Genomic DNA, 25,726 nt, shown 5'->3' with positions numbered 1-25,726 from the left:
AGCCCTTCTTCAGGAATTCTGACCTGCTGCGCTTTTCCAGCAACACATTTTCAGCTCAAGAACAATGAAACCCATGGTCTTCCCATGAACATTGGGAAATGTAAACAATTGAGTTATTGAAACTTAAAAAGCTGACTGCTTTTTTTCCCACTTCTTCTACAGCTAATATTCCATCAGTCAAAGCAGACCAGGAACAGGTTACTTTTGTTTCTGTTAGAGAAAGCTGCTGAAGGCTTTAGTGCTTATTGAGAAAGGACTCCGGGCATTATAATCACCTTGCATATTTTAATGGAGATCACAGAAAGTGTTTTCTTTCATTTCAAATGCATAAGACCACTTTTCACAATGAAAAGATATTCTGATGCACTTGAACATTTACATAATGGCGATCAGTATAATAGGTAACTTTGCAAGATAATCCCCAATAATCCAATTTGTAATACCATATCTAAAGGTGAACAGTTCTTTACATTTGTATTTCAAAAATTGTGAATTAAAGACTTCCATGCCCAAGGGTTTTTTTTTATTTCCCATTTGGGACTGAGTTTCCTTGTGGTTCTTGATTCCTGAATTACCAGGAACCATGTCTCCTAACAATCTATGTATGATCCAAAGTAGTTCAAACACATTATGGTTTAAATTTGAACTGGGGCCAGTTATTATTGATTTCTTTCTTCACAAACAAGTACTATTTCTTTCATATTATCTCCAGCCTTTTGAATCTATAATAGAAATGAGAATGTTACATGTAGATGTGCACCTTTGTCCTCACTGTCGTATTGGTCAGGTTACATTGACAGAGCAGTTCCAGTTACACTCCAGCTGAACTAGTAACGGATCTCCTCCACTTCCTCTGAGTTCCATTTACCTTGCTAAATCTGTAACATTCATTTGAAGCATATGTTCGATTGCCCTTCATGCAATATGGTGATAAGATACACATTAGAGTTTTGTTTTTGACAATGCACAATTACATGTTATAGGCTGCGTAATATTTACTCTTATTTCCAAAGCTCTCCATGTCCTCACTCCATTCTTTCTCCGCAACCTCCTTCAGTCCTACAACCCTCTCAGACTTCTGACCACCTGAGTGTCCCCAGTTTTAATCATTGGGCTTCAGTTGCCTAGGTCCTAAACTCTGGAATTCTCATCCAAAACCTCAGAGCCCTTTTACCTTTCCTTCTTTAAGACACATAATACTTTCATCAAGGGTTTGGCCATTTCTGCTAATATCACCTTATTTGACTCAGTGTCATGTTTTGTCTTATATTGCTCCAGTGAAGGGTCTAAAGAAGTTTTACTACATGAAAGGTGGTAAATTAATACGTTACTGGTGGTGCACAACCCACTGCGCAAATTGCCTTATATTTATATTGCTCCCGGTTTGAATACACAGGATAGAAATCAAGACTATTGGGTTTGGTTTGTCCCAGATGGAATATATTGCCTATTAGGGACTGCAATGCTACTGCAGAGCCATTCCAGCCAATATTATCCATCACAACTTAACTTCAACATCAGCTTAAAACGTGCATTTACTCCCTTTGATAAATGGTAAGAAAATTAGTAAATACATAAATTGTAATTTTAATATAGAAATCATTAAAGAATATTTTAGGTTAGGAATATATCTCTGGACTAAAACAAGTGGTGTTGAATGACTGCCGGACATACACAAAGTTCAACATTTTCTTCCATTGCATGCCAATGGAATTAAAATATCAGTCTCTGCTGGTAAGAGGTCATTTATATTCAATGTGCGCCACTGCCCAAGATGAATTTCTACCCTTTTATAATGCCCAGTGAATCAAAAGCAATAAGACAATTGTGTTGTTATACTAATGTTCATAATCGACCTAAGAGTTTTGCAGCAAAGAGACTCGGCAATGCTAGACTGAATCATTCCCTTGCACTTCACTCCAGTCATTGACAAAGTCCACAAGCTTCACACTGTTGTGATCTACTAGTCCTTCATAGAGAAACGTGAGGCAACAGAAATGCACACATCTCCACAGCCAGAGGAGGAGTGAGCAACATTCCCCCAGGCTAGTCTGAACATGTTTTTGTTTGTTTGTCCTGGACATAAAACACACAATTTTCAGCAACCTCTCAAAACTCAGTTCAAAAGCAAAAAGCTGTAAAAGCGCTTGGAATAAAGGTTTTGGCAGGAATGCAAAGTCATGAGTCCAGGCGCTGTTTAGTGTGGGGGTCAGTCTTATCAAATAATTGTCCAACAGGACACTTATACTGAAATTACTGGAAAGTATACAACGTATTCCTTTAAAAATTTTTAACTTGGTTCTGACTCCAGAGAAATTATTCCATAATATGCAAGTGGATCTTTTATTTATGAGAATAAGCACTCAAGCATCTAAATTCAGTCAACAAATATGGGAAGATTTTCATAAATCAAGCATTATTATTTAAAGTAAATTATTTTCTGTTCCAGTATAACTCTAACACTAACAGGAATCCATCGTTTATCTTAGCATTAAAGTACTCAACTGAAGAATTTTCTTTTGCATAAACTTCCTGTCAAGCTCACCATCTATCCCACATGTGTTCAGTTAAAACCTAAACACATTATAGCATGGACACAGTGCTCGTATAAAATGCTCATGTAGGTGTAGTGCATTTGGTGGGCTAAAGTGTTTCTTCGGTATTGTATGATTCCAAGATATCATTAAACCTAATGGAGAATGCTGTATATTTACTGAGTTTCTACTTCATGATCACAATTATCAGGTCTTTGTCAGTTATAATAGCTGGTTATAAAGAAAGCTTCAGCTGCAAGGATAAGGTCACCAGAGACAAAAAAAACTGCAGATGCTGGAGTCCAAGTTAGACAAGCAGGAGGCTGGAAGAACACAGCAAGCCAGGTAGCATCAGGAGGTGGAGAAGTCGACATTTTGGGTGTAACTCTTCTGCAAGTCACCAACCTGGTCAATTTTATATGGACTGTAAAATATTGCTGCCCATTTCAAACAAATAATCTATTGCTGGTACATAAAATTTGCTGCAAATTAACAATAAGTTGATCTGAGGAAGGATGCTATTAAACTTGAGAGGGTGCAGAAAAGATTTTACAAGGACGTTGCTGGTACTGGAAAGTTTGAGCTATAGGGAGAGTCTGAATAGGCTGGGGTATTTTTTTCCTTGGAGCGTAGGAAGCTGAAAGATAATCTTAAAGAGAATTATAAAATCATGAGGGGCATGGGTAGGATGAATAGCCAAGGTCCTTTTCATAAAGTGGTGGAGTCCAAAACTAGATGGCATAGGTTTCAGGTGAGAAGGGAAGTGTTAAAAAGGACTTGAAGGGTAACTTTTTTACACAGAGGGTAGTGCGTGTATGGAATGAGCTGTCAGAGGAAGTGGTGAAGGCTGGTACAATTAAAATATTTAAAAGGCATCTGGGTGGATATATGAATAGGAAGGGTTTAAAGGGATAAGAGCCAATACTGGCAAATGAGACTAGGTCAGATTAGGATGTATGGTCGGCATGGATGAGTTAGACTGAAGGGTCTGTTTCAATGCCGTATGACTGTAAATGATTAGATTAAATTGTCTGTCCTTGGTATGACTCAGACCAGTAGCCAACTCAAGCCACACAGGTTCCACATTAGATTCAATGCAAATGTCAAAACAATGATTCTGAAATCAACAGATCTAAATTTGGAATTGTTATTAATAGTGAGACTTACCTCAAGAGCAATTTTGCTTATCCTGCTGGACACTGCTGAGTAAAAGCTCACTATATTCTGTTCTCATCAATGTTTCCTATTATTTATGTTCACTATTTGAACTGCACTGCCCTTTTAAGATTGAGGTGTGGCTGTGATCGTGTGTACTTTAAATGGAGTGTGGCTTGTCTCTGGCCTGTTTGTTCCTTGCAAGGTACTCTCACCTTATCCAACTACCATTCGTGTCGGTCAGTGCAAGTAAAATTGAAATTATACATTTGTCCGTACATACATACTCTCACAGACTTGGGTGGCTTTTCGAACTTCACAGCTCGATTGAAGAATGTTAACTCCTGATCCCAGGTGCATGGTGTAGATGGTTTCCATTTAAATTGATGGCAACGAGTCATAGTTAACGTTCCCCCAAATTTCCTGGCATGAAATTTCAGCACAATTTGTTCCCAGCGAATCAGGATGTAATTCAACAAAATAGCAGAAGAAGTTACATAATTTTAAGCATTCAAGAACACTCAATGCTGCCAGTCAATCTGTCAGCTCTTAGCTGCAAAACCAGTCACACTCCCAGATCAAGACTATGAGATTTGGATGACTGGGCCCATTTGTGGTTATTTTCATCAACCTGTTCAAAAATGTCACAACAGACCTCTTGAGCAGGTAGGATCTGACTCCCAACCTTCTGGTCCAGAGGTAGAGTAGCACTGCATGATGAAAAGATCTGTTTGTCATATTGCAACCAAATCTTTGGGTGCGCATTCACCTGGGCACATCGTAATGTGTTGTTATTTCTTCAAATTAGTTAGAAATTGACCTGGTCAAATGAGCTGATCAATTGATCAGACCAATTAATTACTCTTGGGGTATCTGGAGCCAGTAAACAATTTACGCCAACCAGGTTGTGTCCTGCTTTGCTGCAGTAAAGCACATAACTGAAGACAGCAGTGATCACCAGTCAATTAAATTCCATTTCAATTTCAGAACAAGAGGATTAAATCTGAGAACAGACTGTTGGCATCGCAACGCACTCCAAACTGGCCATTTAGCCAACTAAACAACCAATCCCCTACATTTCATTACCCCTCACCACCACATAACCTCCCAGTCTTCCTTTGCTGAATAGGTGCCCCATGACATTTTACTAAAGTTGTGCTAACAATGGAAACCCACCTCCTCCGGCTCGATGAGTTTGAATTCCATGCCACGTCCCGTCCATGCAATAAAGTGCGAGTTTGCTGGATCATCCAGCAGAGCCACTAGAAACTGCCAAAGCTGGAGAGAGCCTCTACGCTGGTAAGTGGGTCCTTCCCGATATATGCCTGGCTCCTGTTTGATGTCACCTGTGGAAACATTAACACCATGCAATGTTTCACATTTAGGAGAAAGTGTGGACTGCAGATGCAGGAGATCAGAGCTTAAAAATGTGTTGCTGGAAAAGCGCAGCAGGCCAGGCAGCATCAAAGGAACAGGAGAATCGACGTTTTCGGGCATGTTTCACATTTGTCAGAAATTAGTATTCGATCAAATAATCAAATCTAATTCCTCTGGCTGGCCTCTTAATTCATAGGCTCTATACATTTAAACACATCTAAAACTCTGCAGCTATGTCCTAACTTGCATCAAGTCTCACTTATTCATCACTCGTGTGATAGCTCTAGCTCCAGGTTTAACAACCTCATGATTTTAAAATCTTCATCCTTGATCTCAAATCAGTCCATTACCTCACCACTCTCTACCTCTGTCATTTCCTATAGTTCTCCAACCCACTGCAGTTTTTGTGCTATCCCAATTCTAGCCTCTTCCACACCAGTGATTTGCAATATCCATTGATGACTGTGCCTTCAGCTGCCTAAGCCTTAAGCTCTGGAAGTCCCTCTCAAACCTCCATCTCTCTTTCTTCCCTTAGGATGCTGCTTGTCAGCCAACTCTTTAATCAGGCTTTTAGTTTCCTCCCCTACTCTATGTCTCGTTGTCAAATTTTGTTCAGTAATGCTCCTGTGAAGTGCTTAGGGAAGCTTAAATAGGTGGACTATGCTATGCAATTCAAAAATAATTGCATACTGTCATTGTTTCTCTGGAACCAGGCTTTGAAACTTAGAAAATGAGTGCATCTGTCTAAAGCCTGCAGCAATTCTGTGTGAAATCAATTTGGAGAGTCAAAACTGATTCTCTTGAATGAATTCTACAGGGCTGGACACCAGGATAATGTTTCCCCTGAGCAATGAATCATGGTCTCAGTATATACATGGTAGGCCATTTCGGACTGAGAGAGGGAGAACGTTCTTCAGTTAGAAGGTGGTGAACTTGTGGTGTTCTCTGCGCCAGAAGACTGTGGAGACCAAATCACCAAATACACTTAGGAAAGAAATAGATTTCTAAAGCCCAAATGTGTAAAGGGTATAGGGAAAGTATGGCATTGGGATAGGGGATCAGCCATGATCTTGATGAATAGCAGAGCTGTTTTGATAGGCTGAATGGCCTACCCCAATTGAATTTTCCATGTTTCTACATGTACACTATAAAACTGTTTGTACTTCCAAACTAGACATATAAACTAAATTTGAAAAAGCTTATGGCTGATACATAATGGAAAATAATTTTTAAAAAATCACTGAAGCAAGATTAAAAAGTACTGAAAGAAACCTCAAGCAAGAGCTCTCTCTCTCTCTCACACAAACACACATGCACACACGTGCACATGCACGCACACACATGCATACACACAAGCACACACGCATGTGCACACACATAAACACACAAGCCTTTTTAACCATCATCTATTTCGAAAGTCATGCTCTTGGTATTGACAGTCAATCTTTCAAGAACTAGTAGCTAAATATTTGTGACCTCAGCCAAATGTGAAATACATCGTTTATACCTCTTCTAATACACAGATCTGATTTGACCAAGTTTCATGAAAATCTTCTGGAACAACTATTACATTTCACAAGGTTATTACATCATCCCAATTTCAACTCTGACACATTTCAATTTGGATTCTCAGTGTCACCTGATTATAAGTGAAAGTTTATAAACCGTGAATGGTACAGGTTTATAAGACTTTATAAGGCTCCCCTCCTAACGCCAAGTCTCAGTGATAGCAAGGACAATAGCAGAAATGAGGCTGGAACCCTGTAGCTCCCATTTCTTCAACAGTGAGGTTCCATGCTCGAATTAAAAACTGCAAGATTAACCACACGTAGTCAGCATTCACCATTCACCACAATGACCCTTGGTTCTGTGTCAGGCTTTGTTTTCTCACGATAGCACTGAACATTTTACACTAAAAACAAGGCACCTTTTGTCACTAAACTGGGGCTTATTCCAAGACCTGGAGCACCAAACTTAAGTTGTGAAATTATGATAAGTGAACAATGAACTGAACACATTCAGCTGCAACATACCACTCTGCTAGGTAAGCAAATTACTTTTGAGTATAAGTGAAGGAGAAATTTCTGCTGCTGGAATTAAGCATTGATATGTTACAATGCATGCTGATTAGGTACTGAAAGCATGTTTGTTAAATATCATTAGATTATTGCGAGGAGGTAAAATCATAGAATCTGAGCCTACTCCAACAATTTCTCCCCATTCTTACACAAACTGGTCAATTTCCTACATTGAATCACACTTTTCGGGATTCAAACTGTAATATTTTTGCATTTTGTATTTGGGATATAGTTTGCTGCTTGTCCTCTTTCATTGCAAAAATGAAAAAGAACAATCTGTTTAATGCTTTAAAAGATCTTCACTGAGTTAATACAGAAATATGGGGTGGTTTCCTAATAATTGACTTGTAGTTTATTCAATTCAATTACTCATGGAACCTGATCATAATGGGGTGAGTGCCATTGAGCTAAAAAAGATTATGCATTTGACAGGACCAGGAGTGGCTAAGTCCTATCAGACATAATGAGAGGATTTCATTAACATTTCTGTATTCTGGTGTTCCTTGCCTGGCAGCTGGCCAGGCTGACAGATTAACCAAGGGGTAGGAAAGATCATCAGTGGTAGAAGGTCAGAACCAGGGAGCACTGGGAACAATTTCTGGTTTTCAGGAAATGGGGGTTATCACTGATTAGAGCTCAGGGGAGAGGAAAAAGTTTTCAAAATGGAACTGGGAGCAATTGCTAACAGCTGATTTTAAGGGCAGGGGTTTGTTGCCTATTTTTGTTTTTCACTCCCTTGTTTTCTCTCTTACACACGTGAATATTCTGTGGCGACTCCCATAGTAAGTCTGAAAATGTAGGTTCTCCCAGAGCAGAAGTTTGTGCCATTATTTTTCCCAAGGTTTCTCAATAATTTATCTTTAGAAATTTGGTGGATAATTTATGTAAACTGCAACAAGAGAATGGGTAAACCCCAAAAGAAATTTAATCTCCCATATTGTATTTCCCAATTTTGCTCTGTGTGGGAGTTTTAAAAACAGGCCAACCCTGAGGTGATTTATGTTTTGGAAAATGATGCTATGTGTAACCTGTTCAATTGTGATTTGTTGATGACTTATGGAGAGGATGTTTGAGCCAATTTGCAATATGTGTCACATATAGTTTCCAAATACAATATTTTCAACTGTGACTCTTTCACAAATGAAAGGTGTTTAAAGGTAGATAATGTTTTTTGCCATATTGCCTAAAACTGTTCAAAATCACACATATACTCTAGACATAGGATTGTAGGTGAAGCAATAAGAAGCCAAATAATTTTGCAACCTATGTGTCATTCACTGCAAGTTTCTAAAGCCTTTCCTGAGAAATAGGTTTGTAAAATAGGGGAATGACAGTAGGCTTACTGACAAAAAAAAACCATGGAAGCAAATTATGTAGCCATACTACTAACCAGCCTGCCACAGTGCTAGATATATGCAAATGGTGAAATAAAAAGAAAATAGATGTCATCCCAAACAGGCTGATAAAATAACCTTAGGAGGGAGATTGAGCTCAGGCAAGGCCACAAATTGGATGGTAGTAGACTGGCTATCCATTTATAATTTTGTGGGTAGTATTATAAATGTCATTACTGTTCCTTCTCTTTGAAAACTGCCAACACGTATTCCTCAAACCAATGTCCAACCCCATTTTCTTCTTTAAATTTCTCTTTGTGTTGTCACTTCCTGTTTGCATAGCTAATTCTCCTGTAATTCCGTTGGAGTCTCACCAGTCAGGTTTCCTCCCTTCCTATAGTACTGAAACACCATTAACCAAAAAAAAGTGACAACTTTCTCTTCCTTTTGCAATACAGCTGGCAGCCAACTCCACAGTCATTGAAGTTCACCTCTGTGGAATCAAATCTCTCCACTCCTCCATTACACTTTCCTCTTTTAAGAGCATCCTTAACATTTGTTAGTCTAACATTTTGCTCATCTGAATGTTTAGCCCATCTAAATGTTTCTTTGGTTTGACTTTCAGCTTGTTCTTCTCTTCAGGATGCATCTGGGAGCTTTTTTTGATGTTAAAAATGCAACATAATTGCTCTAGGCTACCCCATAGGCTTTAGGACATCTATAGTGAGGATTAAATGCAGGGGTCAACCCATAGTGTGCCCACTGGAGCAGCTTGCTAAATGGCTGCCTCAGCATTCACCACCCAAGTAAAGATGTCAAGTGGGCAGAGCTGACTGTAGAAATCATCTAAAAACAAATGGTCTCCTTCTCTGAACCTCGAATGATTAAAATATTTTAACTGCATTTTCAGATGACAGATTGCTTAAATATAGTGTTCAGGGCAAAGCAAGAGTTGTTTGTTATCGGAAGTTTTTAAAGCTTTCAGAAGGATGTTGTATGGCAAATAACTACACGAGGGAATGTATCGATAGAAAATAAAACATGATTTAGAGATGCAGGTGTTGGACTGGGGTGTACAAAGTTAAAAATCACACAACACCAGATTATAGTCCAACAGGTTTAATTGGAAACACAGTAGCTTTCAGAGCGCTGCTCCTTGACAATCACCTGATGAAGGAGTGGCGCTCCAAAAGCTAGTGCTTCCAATTAAATCTGTTGGACTATAACCTGGTGTTGTGTGATTTTTAACTAAAATAAAACATGGCATTCATAATCTGAAACTCAGATGATCCTAATCTAAACATGATGTGGAGGTGCTAGTGGTGGACTGGGGCGAATAAAGTTAAAAGTCACACAACATCAGGTTATAGTCCAAAAGGATTATTTGAAAGTACAAGCTTTCGGAACGCTGCTCCTTTAGAAAGCAGCCACATCTGGATAGGAGCTAGCTACTTGACAAAGTAGCAGTGCTCCAAGAGCTTGTACTTTCAAATAAACCAGTTGGACTATAAGCTGGTGTCGTGTGATTTTTAACCTAATCTAAACAGGGATTAGCACCTACCCCTCTAATGCTACCATCTCTACAAACTGCCTGCACTTCAAAACATAAGCTTCTATTGTTGAATTTTCTGTCAACCATGCCACCTCAGTAACATTGTCAATTCCACCAACCCTTCAATCACCAAGTCCATAGAGAAAGGAGACAACTTCCTTATACAAACTGATTCCGAAGCAAAGATAAACAAGGTTCAGGAATTTCCTCAGATGACTGTCCTGATTAGCAAAACTGTAATTGCAGTGGGAATTCAGTGGAGATTGACAGACACCTCTCTGAATCTTCCACCATTTTCTCTAAAAGGAAATTTGAGTCATCTTGAGCCAACCCGACTTGCAAATTGGCAAACTCCCTTGGCATTTCAAAGACCCATAATTTTTTGGGGGTTTGGGAATTTTGTCCCAATACAGAGCAATTTGACTCTACATGATGTGCTCATCCCAAATTTTAAATCCCACTTATGATGTGGCAATGTTTAAAAAAAAAGTGGATTCACTTACTGTCAAATTTTTCAGGTACTACACAGGTGTCATCATAAAAATGTCGAGGACCTTTTTCATACATGCAACCTGTGGGAACAGAAAAGAAAATGGAGAATTACTACAGGCTAATTCCACTGCAGATACAAATCATTTTTAATTTGGAAAAGGCAGCAGGATAGATTTATGGAGAGAAAGCAGAGTTAACATTTCGGATTCATTGACCCTTCTTCAGAGCTGAGTTCAGAACCTTAAACATTAGCTCTGCTTTCTCTGTACAGATGCTGTTAGACCTGCTAAGTTTCTTTAGCAATTCCTATGCTTGCTTCAGATTTCCAGCAACCATGTTTTTTAATTATCTTATCAAGATAGATTTCCCAGCCGGAATCTGGCTGACAGTCTGGCCTAGTCTGTAATCGGAAAAGGGCCACATTTGCATGAGGATACAACTGAAAGTGAAGCATCTTAGGGCAGTCTCTTGGTCGTGTTAGGAACCTGCCCCCTCTGGTCACTTCTCATGATTAGCTCCAATCAATCAGAGTGGCAGAGGAGAGACTTTTCGTTTCATATGTTCATTTGTCGCTGGCCAGAATAGCATTTATTGCCCAGATGTCAATTAAGAGTCAATGACATGTTTGTGGATTGGAGGCCACATGTAGGCCTCAGACCAGATTAAGAATGGCAGGTTTCCTTCCCTAAAGTAAGCTGGATTTTTCTAATGCCAAGTATCGTTGGTTTCACGGTTATCATTAGTGCATCTTTTTATCTTGGATGTTACGGGATTCAAATTTCACCATCTGCAACGGTGGGATTCAAACCTGGGTCCCCAGAACATTAGCTTGTCATTCTGGATTACTAGCTCAGTGACGCCACCACTACATCACTACATCACCACGTCCTTTTGAAACAGCAGTGGGATCATGCCTGTCTGGATCAGTGCAACCTGAGAGAACATATCCCCCAATGTTCTTGCATCTTTTTTTTCCCAGCAATTCAGACATTTTAACCTGACGCACAATAAAGCATTCAATAGTCAGGCAGTCCAAGGAAGCAGCAGTCACAAGCTTTGCTCCTCGTGAGGAATGCTTAATGACAAAATAATCCTTAACAAACCTGCCACTGCACAGATTCATGTTCCCAACACCATAGAACAGGGTGAAAACCTTTTGGGCTCTGGTTGTTTATGACACTGACTTGCAAAGCCTTTTTTGGCCATATCGGTTCCAACTTGAATGGATTGATACCTTAGATGTCTAGTATGACAGCAACAATGTACAAATTATGCTAATAAAGTAGAATTTTGACTTGATATGAAATATCCCTACTCAGTGTATTTTCAGTAGAGTGTTAGGAGTGGGGGAGGCATATAATGTAGGTCAGGAGGTCTAACCACCACCTTCCCTTATTTATACCCCTGAGCTGCCTCTCATAATTTGGAGACTGGGTGATCAGCAAAACCAGCAAGCCACTCACTGTAAGTAGATAAATAATTCACAGTTCACAGACCTTGCTCACAGCTCAACTAACCCCAATAATTCTTTGCCCATACCATGGTATGGTTAAGACAGACAGGCAGATAAGAGTGGGCAGCCTGTTTTGTTATAAATGGCAGGATGGAACACGGCTCTACCTTTGGCGGTTGCTCTTTCCCCACTGTGGGAGGCACTCCACCCGAAGATAGGAGCCTGCATTCCTACCTTCGAAACCAAACCATTCACCCACTCCACTCTCCAAGGTGAAAAAGACCCTCCCACACCCCTGACTGACTTGGATCTGGGATCCACTAAGATCCTTTATGGACTTACCTGCAGTCCCTGTAATGCCCAATATGGAGCTGTGGCATTGCTAGAACAGGGGCTACGTTCCACAACTGAGGGATAGAAGTCCTACTCTGTAATGAATTAGCCTGCCTGCAGTGCAGTATGGCTGAGGGGTGGGCTTGTTCTCCAGCTGTTGGCCGACCACTGACTTTATTATCTCTGAGGGAAGACAGGTCTATCTGCCCCACATTTCTGTCCATCATTACAAAGAGAATAAGGAAAGCCTGGCCAGTGAGTCTTACACTTTCAGAGTCCTACACTGCTGTCCCCACAAGTCTGCCTGACATCACCATTATGGGTGATACTTACACTCCTCAATGTTAATCAGTGTTAACCTTGACATTCTCACTCACCTTCACCCTCACCCCCAAAACATTATTTTCATGAGGAATATTTCTAGATTTGTACTCATAATTAAATTTAATACTGCTCAATCTCCTGCAAATCTCTGATCTCGTGAATTCAGGCAGTCTGGATCTTTTACTATCTCACAAAATCTCATAAATTCGGACTGAGAATACTGCTCAATGAAGGCTGTTGACTTGGATTCTGTCCCAGACAGAAAATCCTTTTAAACTTGTGGACTTTCTGCCTAGTTCTGGCACTGAAATAGGTGATAAAAGTCTGCACAGAGTCTCTGTTCCAAGATATCTTCACAAGGTGAAGCTGAGAAAATGACATGTCCATCATACACAAATAAGTCTAGACTGTGATTTGTTCATTGCCACCTATTGGATTGTTGGTCTGTCCACTATGGGAACATAGTAACATGGAAAATAGAAGCAAGAGTCAGCCATTTAGCCCATTGAGCCTGCTCTGCCATTCAATATGATCATGGTAGATCCCCTATCCCAATGTTATTCTCCAGCTCTCTCTGCTATACCCATAACATAAAATGAAATCAATCCATTTCTGTTTAAAGTATATTCAGTGACTTGGCTTCCACTGATTTATGTGACAGAGAATTCACAGCTTCATTCTTCTATAAATCAAGAAATTCCTCCCTATTTCAGTCCAAACTGGTCTACCCAGTGTCTTGAGATCGTGATATCTTGCTCTAGATATCCCAGTCAGGAGAAAATATTGTCCCTGGATCTAGTCTGTCCACCTTGTCAGAAATTCATGTGTTTCGATGAGATCCCCTCTTATTTTTCCAAACTCCAGTAAATACAGGTCCAGTTGACCTAATGTCTTTAGAAATGACAATCCTGCCCAAACAGGAATCAGTCTGGTGAACCTTGGCTGCACTATCTCTATGGCAAGTACAGCCCTTTTTTAAGTAAGGAGATCAAAACTGCACACAATACTCCCAGACATGGTCTCACCAAGGCCCTACACAACTGCAGTGAGATATTCTTGCTCCTACAATCAGATCCACTTGCGATGGAAACCAACATACCATTTGTCTTCCACATAATTGTAATGAATGGTGACACATACTTGGTCAGTCTTATGTTATTGTCATATTTGGTAGAGCTGATTGTGGCTTGCAGGCCTCCACTTCCTATCGATAGCACAACAAATTTCTTGTGCCGACATTACACATCTCAGCGGATTCTGTCTTCTGTTTGGCACATTTTCTAATTGTTACAGTCCTATTTTGGCATGTTTTCTGAAAGTGATATATTGTTTTGCATGCAAAGCATAGTCTTAAATAGCCAGGGACAGCTGTACCTATGAGGTTTTGGTGCTCCTCAGCACTGACAATAGTATCAAGGGTCTGTCCTACTCACTGCACTTACTTCTTATATGTGTCTTTCAAACCTTTGCACCTTCTGAACTGAATGGATTCTGATCTCCTGTGCACTAGAATAGATCATTTTTTTTATTAAGATTGATCAGTACTGTTCCCAGATTTTTTTCCTCCACTCAATAACCGAATGACTTGCTCGATAATCAAAGCTTCTTTCGATCATGCTAAATCTGACAAAGCTTCATCAGCAATTTGAACAGCAACAGGGCAGATTGGTGAGGACAGATCAAGTAGGTTTCTTACTCTTATTAGTTCCCTCACCACATGCCACAGCTTTTCCCTGAGGACCTATTCAGCTCCATTAGTAGTATATTACAGAGCCCTCTTGGTGATGGACACAGAAGTCCACCACCCAGAGGATATTCTGCATCTTCACCACCCTCTGTGCTTCCTCCAATTAGTATCCAACATTCAACAGTGTTCACAAATCCTAATTCATCAACTGAGAGGGAAGGCAATGTGATCTGCAGGTGGTAATGAGGAAAGGGTTTCCTTGCACGGGTTAGATATGATGCCTTGAGATTTCATGGAGCCTGGAGTTAATGTTATAGAGTCATACAGCACGGCGAGAGACCCTTTAATCCATACCGAGCAGACATCTCAAGCTGACCTAGTCCCATTTGCCAGAATTTGGCTGATATCCCTCTAAACCCTTTCTAATTATATACCCATTGAGATACCTTTTAAATGTTGTAATTGTGTTTGCCCCCTTCTCTTCATCTAGCAGCTTGCTCCATACATGCACCATACTCTGTGTGAAAAGTTACCACTCAGGTCCTTTTCCCCTCTCACCTTAAATCGATGTCCTCTGGTATTGGTCTCCCCCAACCTAGGAAAAAGACCTAGGCTATTCACCCTCTCCATTCACCTCATGATTTTATCAACCTCTATTAGGTCACACCTCAGCCTCTAATGTTCCAGATGAAAAAAGCCCCAACCTATTTTGCCTTTCCCTATGACTCAAACCTTCCAGGCCCAGCAACATTCTTATAAACCTTTTCTGCACCCTGCTAAGTTTAAGAATATCCTTCCTTTAGAAAGGTAACCAAAATTGAAAGCAGTATTCTAAACATGGCCTTACCAATCTCCAGTATAGCAGCAACATGACATCTCAACTCCTATACTCAATGTTCTGACTAATGAAGGTAAGCACACCAAATGCTTTTTCATCACCCTGTCTACCTATGACTCCACTTTCAAGTAACTATACACCTGCATCCCTGGATCTCTTTGCTGGGCAACACCCTGCAAGTTCCTACCATTACCTGTATGAGTCCTGCTCCAGTTTGACTATCAAAATGCAATTATGAGAAAGTGAGGACTGCAGATGCTGGAGATCAGAGCTGAAAAATGAGTTGCTGGAAAAGCGCAGTAGGTCAGGTAGCATTCAAGGAGCAGGAGAATCGACGTTTCGGGCATAAGCCCTTCTTCAGGAATGAGCGTATCAAAATGCAATACCTCACATTTATCTAAAATCCATTAGCCACTCCTTGACCCATTGGCCTACCTGATTAAGGTTCCATTGTACTCTGTGATACTCTTCTTCTCTGTTCACTGCACCATCTCTTTTAGCATCATCAGCTAACTTACTAACCATACACCCAGTATTCATATTCAAATCATTGGTATAAATGACAAAACACTGTGGACCCAGTACCAATCCTTGTGGCACACTGCTGGTCCCAGACTTACAGTCTGAAAAGCAACCCTCTACCATCATGTTCTGTTTCCTATCTTTACACCTATTTTGTATTGAATTCGTTAGCTCCCCCTGGATCCCATGTGATCTCACCTTACTAACCAGTCTACCATGCGGAACCTTGTCAAACACTTTACTGAAGTCCATATAGACAACAACGACTACTTTATTTTATCAATCCTCTTTTTCACTTCTTCAGAAATTCAATGACGTTAGTGAGACACAATTTCCCGCCCATGTTGATTATTCCTAATCAGTCCTTGCCTTTCTAAATGCATGTAAATCCACTCCCGCAGAATCCCCTCCAAAAACTTACCCATCACTGATTTCTTTTTTTATTCATTCATGGGAATTTGGGCATTGCTAACCAGGCCAGAATTTATTGAATTTATTGTCAGTCTCTAATTACCCAGACGGCTGTTGAGAGTCTGGAGGGATTGGAGTCACATGTAAGCCAGATCAGGTAAGGATGGCAGTTTCCCTCCCCAAAGGACATTAGGAGCCAGATGTCTTTTTTTCTGACAATCGACAATGGCTGCATGATCATCATGAGACTCTTAATTCCAGATTATTTATTGAATTCAAATTCCACCATCTGCCGTGTTGGGATTTGAACCCAGGTCCCCAGAACATTACCTGGGTTTTTAGAGTAACAGTCCAGCGTTAATACCATGAGGCCATCCCCTCCCAATAAAGGAGACTCACCAGCCTATATTTCCCTGGATTTTCCTTACAGCCTTTCTTAAATAATGGCACCAAAATAACCAATCTCCAGTCTTCTGGCACCTAAGCCATTGCTGTTGATGACATCTCAACAAGGGGCCCAGCAAGCTATTCCCTAGCTTCCCACAAATTTCTGGAAAACACCTGATCTGGTCCAAGGGCTATCTACCTATATGCAGTTTAAGATCTCCAGCACCTCCTCTTCTGGAATATTTCAAGACATCATTATTTATTTCCTCAAGTTCCCTAGCTTCCACGTCCTCGCCTACAGTTTGTTTTGTATCTCACCCATTTCCTGTGGTTCCATACATAGATAGCCACATTGGTCTTTAAGGGGCTCTATTCTCTTCCTACTCTTTTGCCTTAATGTACTTATAGAATATCTTTGGATTCTCCTTAAACCTATTTGCCAAAGCTATCTCATGTCCTCTTTTTGCCCTCCTAATTTCTCTCTTAACACCTACATATACTTGAAGGATTCACTTGATCGCAGTGGTCTATACTTGACATACGCCTCCTTTGTTTTCATGACCAAACCTCAATTTCTCTACTCATCCAGCATTCCCCACACCTACCAGCCTTGCCCTTCACACTACCAGGAACATACTGTCTTGTTATCTCTTTTTAAAGCATCCCCAAAAACCTTTTGAAAGCTCCTGTCTAACGCCATCAAAATTGACCTTACTTAAATTTAGAACTTTAACTTTTTGATCAGTTCTATCCTTTTCCATAGTTATTTTAAAAGTAATAAAATTATGGTCACTTGCCCCAAAGTGCTCCCCCACTGACACATCAGTCACTTGCCCTGCCTTATTTCCCAACAGAGGTTACGTAAGAATCTTTCTCTAGTAGGTACATTCTCTAATAGGTTTCATATTGAATAAGAAAGTTTTCTTGAACACATTAACAAATTCTTTCCCATTCAGTCCTTTACACTCTGACTGTCTATGGTTGGAAAGTGAAAATCCTCTACCATTAGAACGCTATTATTCTTACAGGGATCTGAGATCTCCTTACATATTTGGTTTATAATTTCCCACTGACTATCCCAACAAGGTGGTCATCCTTTTCTTATTAGTCACTTCCACCCATATACATGTTCAAGGAGGCACAACAATGCCTCTTCTTCCTCAGGTGGCTTCGGAAGTCTGGCATATCCATAAGCACCCTCACCAACTTCTACCGATGCACCATTTAAAGCATACTGTCCATGTGCATAATGGCCTGGTATGGCAATTGCTCCACCCATGATCATAAGAAACTGCAGAAGGTGCATAGCCCAGACCATCATGGAAGCCAACCTTCCATCCAAGCAATCCCTCGATATGGCTTGCTGCTGTGGAAAGGCTGCCAACATCATCAAAGACCCATTGCACTCCGGTAATGTTCTCCTACAACCTCTTCAGGCAGGCACAAGTTACAGAAGCCTGGACACACGCACCAGCATGTTCAAGATCAGCTACCTCCCGTCTGTTATTAGACAGATGAATGGACTCTCTAGCCTCAACAAGCAATGCAACCTGTATACTCTAAGTCTTTTTGTGCTGTACATCTTTGCTGCCTATGATCTTCTTGTACTGCTCGTAAACAAAGCTTTTCACTGTACTTCGGTACACCTGACAATAAATAAATCAATTTACTGGACAATCACTCAGAAACATTCACCCAAAGTACAGCCATAATGCTATCCCTAACCAAAAGCATCACTCCCCATCCTCTCTTGCTTCCCTTTCTATACCTCCCATAGCACAGCTCCTTCCAGCTGTAAACCACACTGTTACAACACCAGACAGTGGATCAGGACACATTCAGGGCTGGTGATAGTGTTCTGCAACATTGTCATTAAAGTATGATTCCATAAGCATAACTGTGCTAGGAAGCTGCTTCTCTAGTCTGGAGAAAAGCTGCCCCAATTTTGGCACTAGTCCCAGATGTTGGTAAGAAGGACTTTGCAGGGTCAACAGGGGCTTTGCTGTTTTTGGTGCCTAGGTCAATGCTGGATGGTCCTTCTAGTTTCATTCCTTTTCTTTATTTTTTGCAGTGGCTTAATACAACAGAATGGCTTGTTCAGCCACTTTAGAGGGCATTTAAGAATCAACCATATTGCTGTGGGTACACAGTCAGACAAAGGCACGAAGTAATACTGGTAGATTTGCTTCCCTAAAGCACATTAGTACATCGGATGAATTTTAAATGACAATCAACAACGGTAACATGGTTGCCATTATGTTAGGTTTTAATGCCCGATTTTAATCAATCTAAATTTCTCCATCTTCCATGGTAAGATTCAAACACATATTCCCTAGAACATTAACATTGACCCAGGGTTCTGGATTACTAATCCAGTAACACATCCATTATGCCCCTACTTCCTCCCAACTCATTTTTTTTCCCTGAGCCCATGGATCTCTGAATCCAGTGGGAACGATGAATGTCAGAAGACCAAATGGAAGAAAGAAGATTTGAGAAATTTGCCCCCAAAAAACCCACAACGTTTCTTCTTTTGAAATCTAGTTCTATTTATATTTGACCGATGTGAAATAGATCATGCCTTTGTAACTGTCAAATGACGAAATTGATTTGACAGGTCAGAAATCACAGAAATATTTAAATATGAACATATATGCACATATCAGAAAGCAGATCAAGCCTCAGTTAAATTAAATATTTCCACCAAACCTATGAACTGAGTACTAAATCATTGATATGCAACAGTTGACAAAATAAGCAGAAGTTGCATAAAATTGAATCAAGTGCTGGAAAATCACCATTCAGATGTATCCATTCAACTTGACTGGCCCTATAAAAATACCTTTCAAAGTAACCCCAAAGGTTACAAGAATAAAGCATTCCAAAATGGCATTGCCAAAAGATTAGGGCAATTCTATTTTCCCATCAAATGGGAGCAGTCTGTTGAATGAGACTGTGCTCTGTGATTTACTGGACCACACTATTACACAACTCAATACTGACCTTTGGTGAAAGGTTCTTCAGTACAAACAGAAAATAGCTCAATGCCATGTATTACACATCAGGACTTCGTCCATGTAAATAAGACATTTCGGAAAGAATAATGAAATTGCAAAATATTTGTTACAGTGTCATGTTTACATTCCAGTTTGCATATCCCTATTCAAAACATATATACAGCAATCACACAACACAAAGCCCCAAAAAACGCAAAGAGCAGAATAAGGCTAAAATAATTCTGTTTTCTGATTCACTGGAAAACTTTAAGATGTGCACAATCATTTCCTTCTAGATGAAGTATCAAGTTTAAAGCACAATGTTTTGATGCTGCATTTCCTGTTGAAAGCAGATTTCTCGGTTCCATTGTAAACAGAGACAAGGATAAACAATTGTGAAGATGGTAATTTGCAGTTGTCAAATTAATGAACTCTAGTTTTGAGGACTGGAGTCTTTAGTAATTTTGCATTCACACAGATGATTGATTTGTTAAATTCCATGACAAGTAGTTATTCCGTGATTTGTTGCATGCCTCATAATGACAGGAAAATAAGTATACAAATTGTCAAACAGACTAAATTACTGATTATGCCACAGGAGACCAAGACTAACTAGGAAATTCTTTTAAAATATATTTCATGGAAATTATATCATAATGAAGAGCTAATTGGTTTTATAAGAAAAAAAAATCAAAGTAATGTTACCAGAAAAACGAGACCTGAATTTATAATGTATAGGTAATAACCAAACTGTGCCTAAAACACTGTTACATAAACTTAAATTGGAGCAAGAATAGACTATTTGGCATTTGCAGAGAACATGCATTTCTCATGTTGCACTGGAAACTCTGTGAAGGAGGTGGAGAGGAGGAGAGGAGGAGAGATATTCCCTATCTACAGTTGGACATTGCGAGTGCAGGAGGAGCATAGAGTTGTACAGCATGGAAATAGACCTTTGATCCAACTAGTCCACATTTACCATGTTCCCAAACTAAACAAATCTCACATGGCTGCATTTGGCCCTAACCCTCCAAACATTTCTTATTCATGTACTTATCCAAGTGTCTTTTAAACATTGTAACTGCGCCTGCATCCACCACTTTCTCTGGCATTTCATTCCACACATGCTGCATAAAAAAGTTGCCCCTCATTTTCTTTTGAAATCTTTTTCCTCTCACCTTAAAAATATGCCCCCTAATTTTGAACTCCCCACCCTAGGGAAAAGACCTTTGGTGGTTACCTTATCTATGCCCATCATGACTTTATAAACTTCTGTAAGATCACCCCTCAACCTCCAACACTCCAGCAAAAAACATCCAAGCCTATCCAACCTATTTTTACAACTCAAACGTTCCATTCCAGGCAGTATCCTGGTAAATCTTTTCTCCAGTTTAATATTAATGAGCAGATAGTCATTGAGGTTGAATGAAGCAGTCCACAGTTCAATATCATCACACAAGTGAACAAAGTCAACGATCATAGAAATATAGAAAAAAGGAATAAGTCATTCACCATTGATCATCTAAGTCAGTCCCATCTCCTGCTTTCTCCCCATATCCTATGATCCCTTTAGTCATAAGAATTATATGTAACCCTTTCTTGAAAACATTCAATCTTTTGGCCTCAACTACTTTCTGTGTCAGAGAATTCCACAGATTCACCACTCACTGCAGCACGGTGGCAGTGGGTGGCACGGTGGCACAGTGGTTAGCACTGTTGCGGCACAGTGGTTAGCACTGTTGCCTCACAGCGCCAGAGACCCGGGTTCAATTCCCGCCTCAGGCGACTGACTGTGTGGAGTTTGCACATTCTCCCCGTGTCTGCGTGGGTTTCCTCCGGGTGCTCCGGTTTCCTCCCACAGTCCAAAGATGTGCAGGTCAGGTGAATTGGCCATGCTAAATTGCCCGTAGTGTTAGGTATAGGGGTAAATGTAGGGGTATGGGTGGGTTGCGCTTCGGCGGCTCGGTGTGGACTTGTTGGGCCAAAGGGCCTGTTTCCATACTGTAATGTAATCTAATCTGTATGAAGAAATTTTCCTCATCCCACATGTTTAGATAATGATCCCTTGTTCTGGACTCCCAGGTAATCAGGAACTACCTTCGTGCATTTACCCTGTCTAGGTAGAATTTTGTGGGTTTATATAAGTTACCGCCTCATTCATCTAAACTCCAGAGAATACAACCCAAATCAACCTATTTGCTCTTCATACATAATTCCTGCCATCCCAGGAATCAATCTGGTAAACCTTTGTTGCACTCCCTCCATAGCCAGAACACCCATCCTCAGATTAGGAGACCAAAACTACACACAATACTTCAGATGAGATCTCACCAAAGCCCTGTTGCAACAAGACATTTCTGTTCCTCGAATCCTCTCGCTATGAAGGCCAACATACCACTTGCCTTCTTTACCAGCTGCATACTTACCTTCAGTGTCTGGTGTTCAAAGACACAGATCTCAATGTACCTCCCCCTTTCCCAAACCATTGCCATTCAGATAGTCTTCTGCCTTCCTGTTTATGCTACCAAAGTGGATAACCTCACGTTTATCCACATCATTCTTCACCTCCCATGCATTTGGCCACTCACTCAACTTGTCTAAATTACACTGAAACACTTCTGCAACTTCTTCATAGCTCACTCTCCAACCCAGCTTTGTGCCATCTACCAATGTGAAGATATTACATTTAGTTCCCTCATCCAAAAAAATCATTGATATATGTTGCAAATAGCTAGGGTCCAACCACTCTTCCCCATGGTACCCCACCAGTCAATGCCTGCCAAAGGAAAAAGACCACTTTAGTTTTCTGTTTTATTTTCTGCTGGCAGCAAGTTCTCTATCCTTGTCAGTACATTACCTTCAATTCCTTGCGTTTTACTTATACACCTCTTATGGGGGACCTTACCGAAAACCTTCTAAAAGTCTAAGTGAAATATATTCACTGGATCTCCCTTTACAAGTTTACTCATTACATCCTTGGAAAAAGTCTGGTAGATTTGTCAAGCAAAACTTCCCAATTGTAAATCCATGCTGACTTTGTCTGACAGGTCATTAATTTCCAACTACTCAGCTAATAAATCTTTCATAATGGACTCTAGCATTTTCCCCACTATTGATGTCAGGCTCACTAATCGATAAATCCCTGTTTTCTTTCTACTTCCATTTTTAAACACCAGTAACTTTCCAGCACCTATAAAATCTTGAAAGATGATTATCAATGCATCCACTATTTCTAAATTATTGGATCATAGCGATTTAATAGCCTCTAATCCCATCAATTTCCCCAATACCATTTCCCTATTCGTATTGATTTCCTTCAGTTCCTCCCTCTCCCAAGACCCAGTGTTCCTGAACATTTTGGGGACATTATTTGTGACATGCTTTGTGAAGGCAAAACCAAAGTATGTACTTAATTGGTCTGCCACCTCTTTGTTCTTCATTATGCATCCTCCACTGCTATATTCTACCAACTGAATCCCTTAACTCAGTAAATTGTCAACTCACCATATCCCCATCAAACATATCAGCAAGTCCTATCAAACATGACTCACAGCAAACATTGCAAGTTTCACCTCAAGCATCAGAGCATAAAACTGCTTCAAGAGCTCATCGGCATCTCAACTTGCACACCATGACAACCCCATTATCCAAATAAGGGTCAGCAAGTTCACTGGCACACTTTCCTTGTTCTTTCTGGACAAGGTGACATATAACTGCCCATCCTTACTCTGCAGGTCACCATTATCACAGAAAACAGGACTGAGGCTACATTCAAGCAATGGGCTTGAACATCGATCATTCCTAATCCTTCATCTCATATCCTACTTTCCCCTTATCCCAGTCTTACCAGGTTTACAATCTTCAGGTGTTGTAAGCCTGAACCACTAAAGACCTCACATGGCTGCAATGGCAAGTTTGACAATGAGCCTCGGTGAGACTCCATTCTAATGGAGGTAGGAAGGCAATGGAGTTAATGAATGATAGCAGCCCATCTAAATAAAAATCCAAAGTGTGGGAGTCAGGGAAATGTGGTGAATGGAGAAATTATGGTTGCATTTACTTAGGTTGTTGTCAGATGAACATTGAAAGCTTGCCAGAACAGGAATGTGCTGGAAGCTTTTTCAGTTGCTTGTGTCATTTACCTGGTGGCAAAAGGCTATTTCCCTCCTGAAGATGAGATTGTGCAGCATGCAGCAGGTCATAATGAATCATGACAATTTCTGGTGAATTCTACAGGTGGCCCAGGCACTGGAAGCTTTGCCCGACCACATTTCCCATGGCAGCATGGCATTTGCATTGGGCATGCTGCTCATGTGTTGTGCAGTTCATACCCCAACTAACTTATTCTCCCTGCCCAGTAGTCACCTACTTACTTGTTGTGTTGGCGCAGTTGGGACAGTGGACTACTACAGAACAAAGCCATCAGGACTGCTTCCAGGGTGTGGCATTCACCTGCATGACATGCTGACTATGGTCAGACACCAACTGCATAGTGAGCCATGGAGTCCAGTCCAGCTGCAATACAGATCCGAATGAACAGGCAGGGCAGTCAATGACACCAATATCCTCACAAAACTCACATCTCTCCATTTACTTCTCTCTGAGAGAATGAAATGTAACTAGCTCTCTCCGAATATGGCATCACTGTGACCTCTCTTATCAACTGAGGGCATCAAACAGAAATGGATTTAGACCAGTGTCTGCTCTGGCCAAGAAAGACAGGATAAAGAAAGAAAGTTTGTAGCTGTAGAATATGGCAGATTTCAGCCAGCACTGCCTTAGTGAATTGAGATGGCTGACACACTGATTTGAATTTTGCAGTGAGGACTGGAACCACTCGCGGGTGTCATTCCCAATCAGGAAGGGAGTGGCAAGCTGGCCATCCAAAATCTTCTTGCAATTAAATAGCTTGCAGCGGGAAAGGAAGGGATTGCTGTGGTGGTGGGCTGGAAGGCAGTGAAGGTGAAGTCAAATGACACTGGGCGCCATACTGAAAGGGCCAGCTGCTTTGAATTTAATGGCCCGGGAAGCTGCAAGTTCAAAGGAAACCTGCAATTCTTACGGCAGAGGGAGAACATGTATGGCTACACAATTTGGCCATTCTTCCCTGGAGGTCCTCCTCCAAGCTTCAAGGCAAGAAATCCTTTTCCCAGAGATAGCAGGAAGAGATTTGCTCATCAGAACAAGCAAGGCCAATCAGAGATTGCAGAGATGGTCAACGACAGTGGGGTCAACTATGAATGAAGACCCAGTGCCGCAAGCCTGTTGATTACCTTATTTAGTCTGCAAAGAAGACTCTATAATTCTTTCCCTTCAGGGCTGGCATATGGAGACATGAGACGGTTGCTGACAATGGGTTTGCAAGGCAGCTTAGCTTATCAAAGAGATGGCTGCAACACAGTGAGAGATGCCAGTCTCTCATTTCTGACCTATCCCTCCACCCTTAAGGTTCCCCAAGATCAGCCAAAAGCCTTGAGGTATTTGTGTGCCCCCTTCTCAAATGACAAGACTGCCAGCAATATGGATGTTGTGTTTGCCTCCCTGTGGGCAACACATATTGTTCGTCACTCTGCTTGTAGGAGAAGACAGGTCACAAAATAAGGGACTGGACCAAGGCAGATGGAGAGTTGTTATTTCTGTTTACTCTGACTCCAAAAGAAAAAGAATCCTTGAACTTGAAGGGCAGTAGGAGGACCATCATTGATGACGGTGAAGCAGAAGTGCCCACCACAGACAGTGAGTGGCTGATTGCTTTGGAGCAGGAGTATGTGTGGCACAATGATGCAAAGGACTCATGTGTCCACTATGGACATACGGAGTACCACTAGAGGGATAGTTAGAATGTCACAATGGGATGCTGGTGAACTCCTCCACGTCACTTCCAGTCATTCTTCTTGGTGTGCTGTGGACCAAGAGGAATGGAAACTGTTGCAGGCATACCTGCAAGCCAGTGTTTAGTGCAGAATGTTTCATGTTAAGATGAAGTTTTAAAGTGCCCAGCATACCACTCCATGTAGACTTCAACAGCTTTAAAAAGTAGTTCAAATCTCGATAAACTCTGCAACAGCCAGTATAAATCAATAAGGAATTAAACCGAAAGAAGCCAATGGTCCTTTTTTAAGTAGTTCCTTGGAGTACCCTTCCAGCTATGCAACATTAAGAGCGGGACTTAACTGGAAAGCTGAGCAAAGTAGCAGCACTGCATTCGAGTTAGCATTGCAATTAGATTGTTATCATGATCTGTCTACTCTGC

The 25,726-nt window shown here is 40.8% G+C and overlaps 1 protein-coding gene across 6 annotated transcripts in view; it reads right to left on the bottom strand.

Moving 5' to 3' along the window:
- Positions 1 to 25,726, bottom strand: part of etv1 (ETS variant transcription factor 1) — a 143,762-nt gene that overhangs the window by 9,615 nt on the left and 108,421 nt on the right. For all 6 annotated transcript variants that reach the window (XM_043689841.2, XM_087987117.1, XM_087987115.1 and 3 more), the window contains 2 exons: positions 10,534 to 10,602; positions 4,866 to 5,035 (listed from right to left, as the gene is read on the bottom strand). In XM_043689841.2, coding sequence (XP_043545776.1) covers positions 4,866 to 5,035; positions 10,534 to 10,602 — 239 coding nt within the window. The remainder of the gene's footprint in view (positions 1 to 4,865; positions 5,036 to 10,533; positions 10,603 to 25,726) is intronic.

Source organism: Chiloscyllium plagiosum, unplaced genomic scaffold, assembly GCF_037043375.1.
Source record: "Chiloscyllium plagiosum isolate Xiang-an unplaced genomic scaffold, Cpla_swu_hap1 HiC_scaffold_5, whole genome shotgun sequence".
NCBI classification, from domain to species: domain Eukaryota; kingdom Metazoa; phylum Chordata; class Chondrichthyes; order Orectolobiformes; family Hemiscylliidae; genus Chiloscyllium; species Chiloscyllium plagiosum.
This window is presented reverse-complemented; position numbering and strand designations above follow the sequence as displayed.